The sequence below is a fragment of the Trachymyrmex cornetzi genome, unplaced genomic scaffold, assembly GCF_001594075.2.
Source record: "Trachymyrmex cornetzi isolate Tcor2-1 unplaced genomic scaffold, Tcor1.1 scaffold204, whole genome shotgun sequence".
NCBI classification, from domain to species: domain Eukaryota; kingdom Metazoa; phylum Arthropoda; class Insecta; order Hymenoptera; family Formicidae; genus Trachymyrmex; species Trachymyrmex cornetzi.
Genome location: NW_017296680.1, coordinates 309,016 through 321,067, shown reverse-complemented (window position 1 = coordinate 321,067; position 12,052 = coordinate 309,016). Strand labels below are relative to the sequence as shown.

At 37.6% G+C, this 12,052-nt stretch overlaps 1 protein-coding gene across 1 annotated transcript in view; it reads left to right on the top strand.

Annotated features, from left to right (window-relative positions):
• The window catches only part of LOC108759758 (uncharacterized), a 328,570-nt gene that overhangs the window by 87,036 nt on the left and 229,482 nt on the right, over positions 1-12,052 (top strand). The window contains exon 2 of the mRNA XM_018505367.1: positions 3,539-3,601. Coding sequence (XP_018360869.1) covers positions 3,539-3,601 — 63 coding nt within the window. The remainder of the gene's footprint in view (positions 1-3,538; positions 3,602-12,052) is intronic.

Here is a 12,052-nt window from a genome sequence, read left to right as displayed (position 1 = left end):
TGCAGCAATCCGGAATGATTCGCATTTCACGAATGCGCGATTAATTCAGACTCACCGTGTAGTTACGAATGTTGCGCTCGATAGACGATCTAAATTAATCATCGCCATTTTTTTTTGCACATCGCCAAAATCTTGCGAGCTGAATTTTATCGCGCATCGATATCACATTATATCGTTACGCTTTTATTAATGATAGAACATTCGTTTAAAAAGTTAAATTGCCGGACGGAATTTTAGATTATCAAATGTCGCGAATGTGGAGACCTGCGGATACGTCCGCGAATGTTGGATATCCGCGCAAATTCAAGAGAACGCAACGTGTTCTAACCATCTTCCGTTAGCCTAACTCATGTATCGTGCCCATTTCCGTGTTCGATGCGCCGCGTTTTGGAGGATAGCTGAGGGATTTAGGTAGAACGTTAATAACATTCGCCTAACTTTGACCCTCCCGGCTGTCGAGCTAGAGCGTAATGAAGCTCTGACGACCTTTCGCGTTCACTATATGTCGCTCGACATGCGTTGACGTGCTTTAGGATTCTCATTCCGCTTCGTGACGGTGCATAATCGACCTGACCGTAGGATTACCAGACGAATCGCTGTCGAATCGATCTTTCCAAACAACGTCGAAATTAAGGTGTTCACGCATTAACCTAACAAAACGTTAATTCTCATGTTCGTATAAAAAATACGTAATCTTGTCCATGAATGAAATTAAAGTAAATTAGCGAATAGTACCTAGTTAAACTTGTATCATTATTGCGAATTGCATTATGGAAATGTGATGAGTGTGACCAGTAATGAAATTGGATGGAAATTGTAAGAGATTATTATATAATGCAATTAACATCTCGTGTGTTTGCTTTTATATATTTATTCTACGGTATTTTTATGAATATTTTGTAATTGAATAAAATCTTTGTTCCTTTTTTTTTTTTTAATAATATTATGCGGTTTTAAAGTTGACACAATAGATTAAATTAAAGCGTTCTTTTTATTATTCAAACACTATTTCGATAATTGATTATCGTAGGATTTTTGTCGCTTGATAAAACTACAATAGCGAAACAATGTGCATGCAGACATTGCTCCGCCATGTCATAAATCCGGTCGCGGAAAGTCGACGGCGATTTCGCGCGGGGTCGCTTCGCTGTAAATTATGAGGCGGTCATAATACGTTTTATGACTTTTCGCCGTTTCGTTTTAGTCACTACAGCCTGCGACTTTGTATTCCTCGGGCATCCCGGGACGACACCTTTACATCTTCGTCATGCCTCGGTTACGCTTCGTCTGCCTCTGTTAGACAAACCGACAGTTAGGTACGTCTTTTTGCTGCGCGTTTCGCAACGTTGGCGCGTAATGGCGTAGCGCGAAACTCCCGTCTGCGTTTGCTGTTTATTCATTATACACGAGCTCTCTGCTCGTTAGAACAATATGTAAGTTGAGCTTTTATTCGAGATGGAATGACTCGGGGGAAATTTCTCGCTATGCTACGCTTTTGGTTTTTATTACCGTTTATTATATGGCCGGTTATTCTACAAAAGCAGCGCATATTTTATCAAAAGTAATTAAGAAAACTAAATATAAGTCAAATGATTGATTAATTATTTAGAGACACATATTGCATTTTTATACACTGACATCGTTGTCCAGATTTTTTATTTAGAATAAACTTGCCCTATGAATAAGATTTAATTATTTTATAAAATTTTGATAAAATACTATAAGGTCTCTATTTTGTAACTCTTAATCACTGCAGAGTCGATGTCGTTACATTGTATACATGGTAAATATAACGAATACCGACACTGCTATCATTAGGAGTTACAAAATAGGGATTTCAATCATCTCCAATTTAGAAGATTTGTATGTAATTTTTAAGAGTATTACAATTTAATAGAATTTTTTAAATATTTTTGACTTATTACGCGCGCGTGGATGAATCAGTAAGTAACCTTAATTTTTATTACCTCGATTATTAATGGCGAAATTAAGATTACTTATTAATCGACCTATCATAAAAGGACTATCATTAAAAGAGCAGTAATCTTACACTTGGATTGTATTTTCGTCACGTATAATAGTACACTTGATATTATCACCGAGCATTGATACAAACATACCTCTTCCTTCCTTTTTCAATTTTTCTTTTCTAATCTCACGTTCTCTTTGTTCACGTAGATATTAGAACTCTCCGTTCCATTTCCACCAGCACAAGTCCAACCTTGCCCGACACGCAGGAACCGTCGGCTCTTTCGTTCATACGAAGTTTGACACGGAAATTTATTCGCGCTTAACCGATTTGGCAGTGGTTCAAGACGGATGCTCCACCCACCCGAGAAGTCTGCCGCTGTTTTACGATCAAAGTTCAGAACGACATTTGCACGTCGGCTCTTTCGTCTCGGTTCCGCAGCCGACACCGCCATCGCCGCCCTCATCCTTTGTACTATTTCTTCGCCGCACCCTCTACGAGGCCGGTTTCTCGGTTTCTCTCGACGCCGTCGTCGCCGTCGTCGTCAACGTACTCCTCTCTTGTCCGACATGCCCGAACGACTCGCCGTCATTTTCTTTCTAGAGAATTTCCGTCTCGGTAATCTCGGGTCCCGCCATCCAAATCCATCGAGAGTGACCGATGACTGGAACGGTTATATCGGATGATAAAAATTCGCGAACGAATCTGAGCAAACGCGCTTCGCTGGCGAGCTTCGGGAGATTGAAACGCCGGAAGCTAGAGCGAATGAAAGAAACAGACATTCATAAAATGCGATATGCGGAGTGCAAAGAATGTTTAGCGCGTTGACCGACGAGGAAAAATGCCACGGAGCTTTCGGAGAGTTCTGTTCGACGAGAGCGTTTGTTTGAAGTATTTCATATCCGCTTCGATATCGCATTTCCGCGTTACTTCATGTAATTCGAGCCACACTGTCGAATGAAATTTGAGATATTTTTACGTCCGTATAAGAATTTATTTACATGAAAGATACGTATTAAAATATTCGGACGGAGAGATGAATTTATATAGCGTTAATATTTTATTTTAATTTTTGAATGTACTTTATATCTGCTTAAATATAAAACTTGATTTTGATTAATTCATTACAAAGCAATAACACGGAAAAACAGCATACATTTGATGAAACCGAGTTCTAACGGCGAGTGATTACAGAAAATTTCATAGCGGATGGTGGAGTGCACTCGGCTTTTACGTACGTTGGGATTCCACAGTGCGAATGATTTTCATATATGAATGCTGTTCACTTTCCACAATATTGCATTTTCGAAATTATTAACAATATGCCCCGCTTGCAATTTTGCATCCGGAAATTGTGTATTTGCCTTTACGCTTCGAAAACACATAAACTGCGGTATGAAAAAAAGAAAGATCTCTCTAAATAATTCCTTTTCATTTCTACGAATCTGAATACGCGCTTTAACGTGTGAGAGTGATTTATACGAAATTTAGCTTGAATGCAAACAGCAGTAGAAGAAATTATCGATCTTTCCCATCCTCTAAATTGCTATCTTTCTGTTTCTGTTACAGAGTGACAGCGGGCTAGTCGACACAGATCCAGGTCGAGTTAGCAGCATGACAGCCATTAACTCGGTGAGCCAACGTTAAATTAATACGCGACGATAAAAGCAATGCGCACAGTATCGCTTCGTTTAATAACTCGATATTACATCAACTGGTTGCGTCCGTTTTAAATTATGTAAACCGAATAATTTACCGATAATGTTCGTTAATGGCCATGACCGTATTTGACCAAATTGTGACCAACGAAGCAGGAAACGCTTTTTTAACGTAAAGAGAACTTTCTACTAATTCAATTATCGTTTTTGCTCTGTTATGCGTTACTGTGTACATTTGAATTTCTCATCGCGTCACTTATCATTGTACGAGAAATAGCATAAATCTGAACGAAAAGTTGCTTGGAGAAAAGATATTCTCGATGCTGAAGTATCGATTCTGAAATAGTTTCACACTCTCACGTGACGAACCATAGAGGAACGAGAAAGAGTGATGGTAACCGGAGTCTCGTTATATAGCCGTTGTTCATCAAATATGTAGGCAACTGTTCCTGGTATAGGAGAGCCCGCTTGTGAAGTTTCCATCCGCTAATAATCCCGTAATGCTACTCACGCGACCGTAGTTTCCTGGGGGAAAGAAGATAGCGGCTTGTACGGTCTGCGCGAATGTTTGCGCGACGGGACGTTTCGGCTCGACAAACAACCGGGAAGCCAGAGGGTGCAAGCTTAGTATTTTATCAGTCCTAATACAGTTATCATCGACTAACATTTGGTATTGTTATGATTAAGGGACGAGGGTTGTTCATCCTTCGGTCAGCCGGCGCTCGTTAATCCTTTTTACATTACCTTCGTGTTTGTTGAACAGAATTTACTCTACAGCTTTATATATTTTATTATACATATATGTATTATACATATGTGCAGCACATGTAGGGTAACTCCGGTATATACGCCGCACCTATCAAAAACTTAATTTATTAAGTATTATTTACTATGTTTAAAATAAACGAACTATATCAGTAAAAGCTTTGTATTGTCTACTACTATGAAAAAAATATTAGAAATCCGAAATATTTAGTTTTCGTATTAAAAAATAAACTTTTTGAAATCTTGCATTTTTGTTATATATAGATAATGAGTGGGATATATGGCAAAAATGCAAGAGTTTCAACAAACTAAACAAAGAATACGAAAGCAAAACACTTGTATTTTGCTATACAACATGCTTTACTATTCCTCTATACGTATGTATCACGAAATAACCACTAGGTCTTTTACACGCCTTACAGTAATCATTTTATGTAGATTATAATTTATGATGATGCTACTTGTACACACACAGTGACAAATCGATTCAACTCACATTAATTTTATTAATATTAACAGTAAGAAGCTGAAATTATAACTCAATACAAATATAACATAAAGGCATGTAACAGAGTATTTGCGAGAAAATTATCCCCACTCCTTTTATTTTTTCTCACTTCCGCGGCGTATATACCGGAGTTACCCTATGTACATTGGACTTGACAAATTAATACATCAACAATTAATATGATCTTTGTTGTAAAGAAGTTTTTTTAATATATGAATCAATATATGAAAATCTTAGAATAATCCCTTAAAACTAGATTAAATAGCTCTAAGATGTAGTCGATGAAATGTAATATTCTTGACATTCTCTGTAAAATGACTCCACGAAACGGAGCTTCTAAAAAATACGATATCAAATATAAGATTAAATATTAAAATTAGAATAACTGAAATGAAAAAAATGCAAATGTTTATTTGATTTAATAGACAATCTTTGGATGTAGATTACCAGAATAAATCATTTCTAGAGTTAAATGCGCGGTTTGACAAGATGAAACGACAACTCGTCTCATTTCTTCCTTACAATACCATCCGATGATTTATATTCATATCACATTGTGAGCGCAATGAATCAAACCTCTTCCCTCTAATCGAGCGTCGTTCATCCTTCTTTTCTGGAGTTAGGCATGAGCTTTGCGACACCTGACGTTCGGATGCGTTACATTATGAATCGTGGAAAATCACCGTTTGCATGATAACGACATGACGGCTGAGGTCGGTGAAAGGTGAGACACGCGAAGCGACGACGGTATTATAGGGCTTTCCAACATAGGAAGAGACCCAGCGCGCCTTCCCCCGAGAATTGTACACGAATACGCCAACATACAGTATATTCATAGTTTTCGACCACCCTCACGGAATTCGTGCACTTGTTCGGCGAAGTGAGAACCGGATCGGCGGAATTCAACCGGATGCTTCTTCCGCTTCCCTTTTCCCTCGTTCCCGTCGCCATTGCCGTCGCGATCGATTTGGGAATACGGGCCGCATGCATCGTGGCAGAATCCCGTGAATTCGTGCCGCGTCTTCTCGAGAGAGAATAACCCCGGTTGGTTACGAACTTGTCTCTACGACCTGCTGCACTGTCGCGACAATGGTATATCGATTGTACCACCGTCGAGTCTCGCGGGAATACCCGCGTTGATTACTCACGAAGATTACGTTGCGAATTTGCGTTCTTCTATAAATGTCTGTCGCATGAGTGTGAGAGATATTCATGCTTAACATAAACTAGTTGACGACAAATGTCTTAATCAAATTACTTAATATTGACAATGATATTCTTATATGAGAAAAAGTGGAAAAATATATGAGAGCAGACTGCCATTTCGAAATTCTATATAGGATTTTTATGTGTTATTATAGATTTGATAATTTTTTTCAAACTCGATAAGTTATTGATATCCATCGTAGTATTTGACACAATAAAAATAAATAATACGATATTCAAGTAGTCGTAAAGTTTGGCAATTGTCCCATTATACGCGTTTCGTAACGAGAGGAAATTCTGGACGAGTGAGCAGCTTGACGAAAGGAAAGTATCTCTCGTTTTTCCAGAATCAAATTATACTATCCACTTCATAATATAAAAGCAGGTTGTCTTATGATAGTGTGCAAACAGCTAGAAATAAAGCAACGCTTGCAATGCTCGTTCGATTAGGAGATGCGAAATCTGATACGCGCGCTCGTATTACGATGTTGTCTGAAGTATATCCGTAGTATTAGATAGAGCGAGCGTAATTGAGAGGAGTATCCGATCTGCGTTTGAATATTTTAAGTAATATGCATGCTAATCAGAACAAAAGTTGACACGAGACAAGTGCTAATGAAGATTAGCGATTCGAATTTTCCGGTAATGTTTTTCTCAATTGCTTATCTTGATGAAGATAACTTTAATTTTTAGGAGACGAAGATATATTTTTAAAATCTTACCTTTTTTTAAACAAGATTTATTATAATTCAATATTTTTTATTAAATTTCTCCCCCCCATTTAAAAAAATAAAATTGTTTAAGCGCCACTATAATGGCTTTCTTGTCATGTAAAAATTAATAATTGTAATGATATAATACAGTAATATATAAGAAGACTATAAGATGTGAAGGAAATAAAAAAAGTAATTGCGATTGATATCAGAATGTAATTAGATGAAATACATTCGTCACATTTAAATGAATTTATGTAAAATAAATGGTGTATATTTATTGGTATAAATAATAGCTTTGTATCGTTACTTTTACCCTGAAGAGATCTCGAAGTCTGTCTACGACGTCGGTACGAAAGTGCCGCGATCGATAGAAACGTAACGGTGCATTTTTATTCCGTGTTGCTCCTTTTTGCGCGCTACCTCTTCGCCTTCTCTGTGCTGTATTATTCAAACTTTACATACGTTTGAGAAACAAGAATATTCGACGAGATCGCGTTGATGCTTAAAAAACGCTCGTCTCGGGAGCTCGTTATTCCCTTCGGTATCAAAGTCGACGGGCATTTGCAATTGAAATTTTCGCGGTTCTATAAGTCTACCGTGAACAAATTCGAACTTCACCGTGGTCTACGCAAAGAAATGATTCCGCATTTACTTTCGTCGTTTTTCTCTAACATCATGCATTATTATAAAACGACGTTTGTGACATCATTCTAAAAATTGCAGTAAAATTAATAAAAATGTTATCAATAAAATTATTATTAAAGATGAAATAATAATAGTATACATGTTAAGTATCTCGTAAAGAAAATAATACAAGATTTATTTTATTAAATCTTCGAAAAAAAAAAGTCTTTAGAAAATTATTAAAAATATATTAAGAGAGAATATTACAAAAAAGGGAAATTTGTAAGAGAAATATTTTTATTTTCTTCACGCAACGTCGTCTCGAATCATAAACTAATCGAATGTTTTTTACGAGACACAAATATGTATACAAGCCGACCTTTCCCGAGCTGCACGCAGTCTCGCGGAAAATAACGCGCTCGAATCCGGTGACCCGGCGACCGGAGCACAGACGAAAGTCGGGTCTAAAGGACGCCAAGGAGGAAACCAGTTTAAATAAAGACCACGCATGTGGGTCAGCCGGCGTGGCGTTGCGGCGTGCGTGTACGTTACGCAAGCTGCGTCGCGCATCAGCGGCGTCGTCGGTCGAGCTTTGCTAGCCGTACAGGAGACGCGCACTGTGTGCATAATGTGCATCAGCTGAATCACTGTACGCTACCCCCTAAAAAGCATCCGAGCGTACATCACCGCAGGCGTGGAATAAAGGTATATCTATGTCAGCTTGTAACAAGCTTTCCTTTGGTTCGTTGACACACGCGGATGGAGTAGCTAGAAATACTAATTACAGATTTGCGGGAAATTATCCTGTAATTGCGGAGATGTATGGTGGGATGGTTTTCACAGATGAAGTATCTTATTTGTCTACAGTCCTCGTCTATCTGTTCTTCTTGTTCTCATTGTTTATACGTTCTATACTTGTGTGCGATACTATTTATTTTGATGTTACTGATAAAATTTAAAGAGATGGAGAAATGCGCAAAAGAGTCGTGATAAAACTTAAAAATATGATAACTTGGATTGATAAGGAGTACTAGTCTTATTCTTGTCGTATACATTTGATTTTAAGAATAACTTGTCGAGATCTATATTTTTTCAGTTATTTTTTACGTTAAGTTTTTTCAATACTTTGCGATACAGGATTATGCAGTACGTAGTATCGATATTCTGACTTTCAAATGGATATGACTTTTAAATTAGGTAAAGACCGTAGATAGTGCGTTCTCTCTGAGGATTAGTTTTGCTTGCGCAGGGCGAATACGGGCTAAGCTTGGGAAAACGATGTATTTGCAAGTAGCCGCATGTAGGACCGTTTATAAATCCAACGCATCTGCATACATTGTCCTGAACTTTACGCGGGACTGGACCGAAACTGACTGTTGAAATGGGATTCGGGACCACTTCAAACGAAGCGCCACACGGAAATCTGCCCGCGAGCCTCACGAGCACATATGAAACTTCCGGTGCAGCTCTCTCTTTTGTGATACACGAGAAGTCAGATGTCGGTTCGTCGAAGTAGGAGAAAAGCTTCTCCGCCGCGGGGAGTTATATTATATTCAGAGTGCACTCCCGGAGACGTTGCATTTTCCGAGGTTATTTTGAATTTGCGTCGTGAAAGTCGCACATGGAAAGAGGAAAGAACGCATTTCGCGAGCTTCGATCGATCCTAAAATTCGAACGGTACATACGAATGTGGCAACGACAAATTCGCACGGTTTGTACAAAAATTGCACTTTTTATAAGTACCTATATAATTAGTAAAAACTCGACGCTAAATTTCTTCGAGAAAGGGACAGGATTTTCTCCTAAATTTTCGATACTCTCTATATTTCTTGGAGTAGTAATCTCACTCCAAAAGAGTTAAAGTATTGCCACTATCGAAGAAGAGTGAAAATATATACGCTCTTGAATAAGAACGGCAGATTTTGACTCTTTTTTGGAGTGAGATTCATTCCAAAGGAAAGACATTTTTTTTTAATGAATTTTACTCCAAAAGTGTGAAATCCCACTCCGAGAGAATGAAAATCTGCTATTCTTATTCAAGAGTGCAAATATTTTCACTTTTTTTCAATAGTGGCAATATTTTTCTCTTTTAGAATGAGATTTTATTTCAAGAAATTTAAAGAGTACATATTTTTACGTCGATCGGATGAATAATTGCGCGTTTTGCTTTTTGTCACGTGCAATATATTATACCGTTATTACGTGAAAATATATTAAACCGACCAAGAAATTTAGTCAAGTCGTACGTATATGCTGTTCCGTTCCGCTAAATATCCATTTCCGCGAACTAAAATCATTGTATATTTTCTGAAATGACGTGACGAAATATAATTTAAAGTGACGTGACGCGATACTACTTGACATGCTACGTTGCTTCTTTCGACCTCTTTTTTTTCAAACGCGTTTCATGGACCAACTTTGCGCGGATGATATCTTTTTATGGCGGTTTAAAAAAAGACACAATCTTTTCTTTAAATATGACTCTTAGATCGTGATCTTTAATATTATATAGAAATTGAAATATTCTCAAATATCGCATTAAAGAATATATAAAAAATAGTTCCTATATCATTTTTGGAAATTAATATTAAAGATTAAGTTAAATTTATTAAATTTATTAAATTTATTTAGAATTGGAATATATATTTTAGCATGTAAAAAAAAATATTTTAAATCATAGATTAAATACGTATAACAAATTTAATTGGATGCACTCAATGTATACATCAATTATAATATATAACATAGAGATGCAGTTTGCTATAAATATAGAAACCGATTAAACTTTGAAATCGTTAATACACTTTTTTTGTGCTGTTAGATAAAATATGTATTTTGTAAATCCAAATTTTGCATTTCACTTTTACACTCAAATTAAAACAGTACTCTCTAAATCTAAATCAGTGGATAATCACTAATTACCCAGTGGCATACTTGGCACTGATAATCAGTGAAGTTCAACTAAAAATGGAAGAATATTTGAGCATTAATAACTGATATTTGCATATTAATTTCAACCATATTCAATGAATTTAAGCACTAAAACAAGATTAGTTAGATCACATAATAAAGCTAGGGATCTCACATTTAATTCAGTGATTACCAGTGACATATTTGGCACTGATATCAGTGATTATCCACTGATTCAGATTTAGAGAGTATAGAACGGTTTTAATATGCATCAAGCGCACCAGTGCGTCCGATCGAATTTGCCGTTAAATTTTACGATGTGGAATAGCCGTCATGATTTAAGAAGGGGTGACTACGATGCTTCTCGGCTCTTAAAATTGCAAAAACAATTGCTCGAGCTTGGGAGAAAAATCCGATGTATTGGACTTGTAAATTATTTGGGGATGCGCGAGACAACGACATCGTAAATGGTTGGCTCTGTGTACGTGGACAACAAGGCAGTTAGATAGATCGCCGTCGATTCTACCTCCCATGCTCGCGAAATCGACCGTCGGCGGTCTCGGGGGACGGACCCAGGTGCAAGATCCATTCGGGAGAGGGCAAATCTCCCTTCGCCTCTATATTATCCCGTACGTCGAACTCCGCGGGAGGAGCCGGGAGGTCCACGAAGTGAACTACGCCGCCAACGTCGCTTTCTTGCAGAAAGAGAGAAAAAGAGGGAAGCAAGAGTGCGCGCAGACTATTCCTCGACATTGTGGATCCGGAACAGCGGGATTTATTATCTCGACTGGAACGGACGCACCTGGCTAATGCCGTCGACTTTGTTGCCCGACGACACGCTGTGAAGAGGAACGGAATACCGATACGAGTATCGGTGAAGTGAAGCGCGCTGAAGCCTCTCGATGGAATCAGGAAGTGAATGGACATGGCAGATGCGTTTTTCTTTAGATGGATACTTAAAAGTACAAAAATCTAAAAGCCAGACGAACTTATGTAATGCTACCAAATGTTTTTAGAGTACTTTTGGATATTTAATGGATTATTGTAATCAGTAGAGATCATATCAAAATCAACCCTGCTGATCTATTTAAATTTACTGTACCATATTTGGGTCAATATGATTAAAAAGCTCTAAAAAATAAAAAATAAAATTTTCTAGAAAAAAAAAGAGATATTTTCAGACAAAGTTATGAAATGCTAGAGAAAAAAGTTTTAAAATAAAATGTTAATAAGAACATAAATTACATTTTAAATTAAATAGACTTAAATAAAATTAACGAGCCATTTACAATAAATCAAATAGGCCCAGCAGGGTTAGAGAAAAAGACATAACTCTTATCCGTTTTATTCGAGATTATACGTTACTCAGTTACGTTATATGCTGCGTTTTCCACCTGTCGTTTTTATTGCTCGCGCATTTTGCGTACGTTAAATCATTCCTCGTCTTTTATAGAATGACGATGTCACTTCCGAGAAGCGTAGATACGTAATATCCCCAAGCCGCCTCCGATCGGGGCATCGTCACGCGGGTTAAAAGCGACGTTCGCAGCCGCGCGCTCATCTAACTTGCCGTTGCGATTTTAACTGTCCATATATTCGCGCGGACATCACAAGGTCGTCCATTCCAGCGATTGTCGACAGCTGCTCCGCGTCGTTAACCGCGTCGAAAGAGGTAAAGAGAAAATACGTATATATA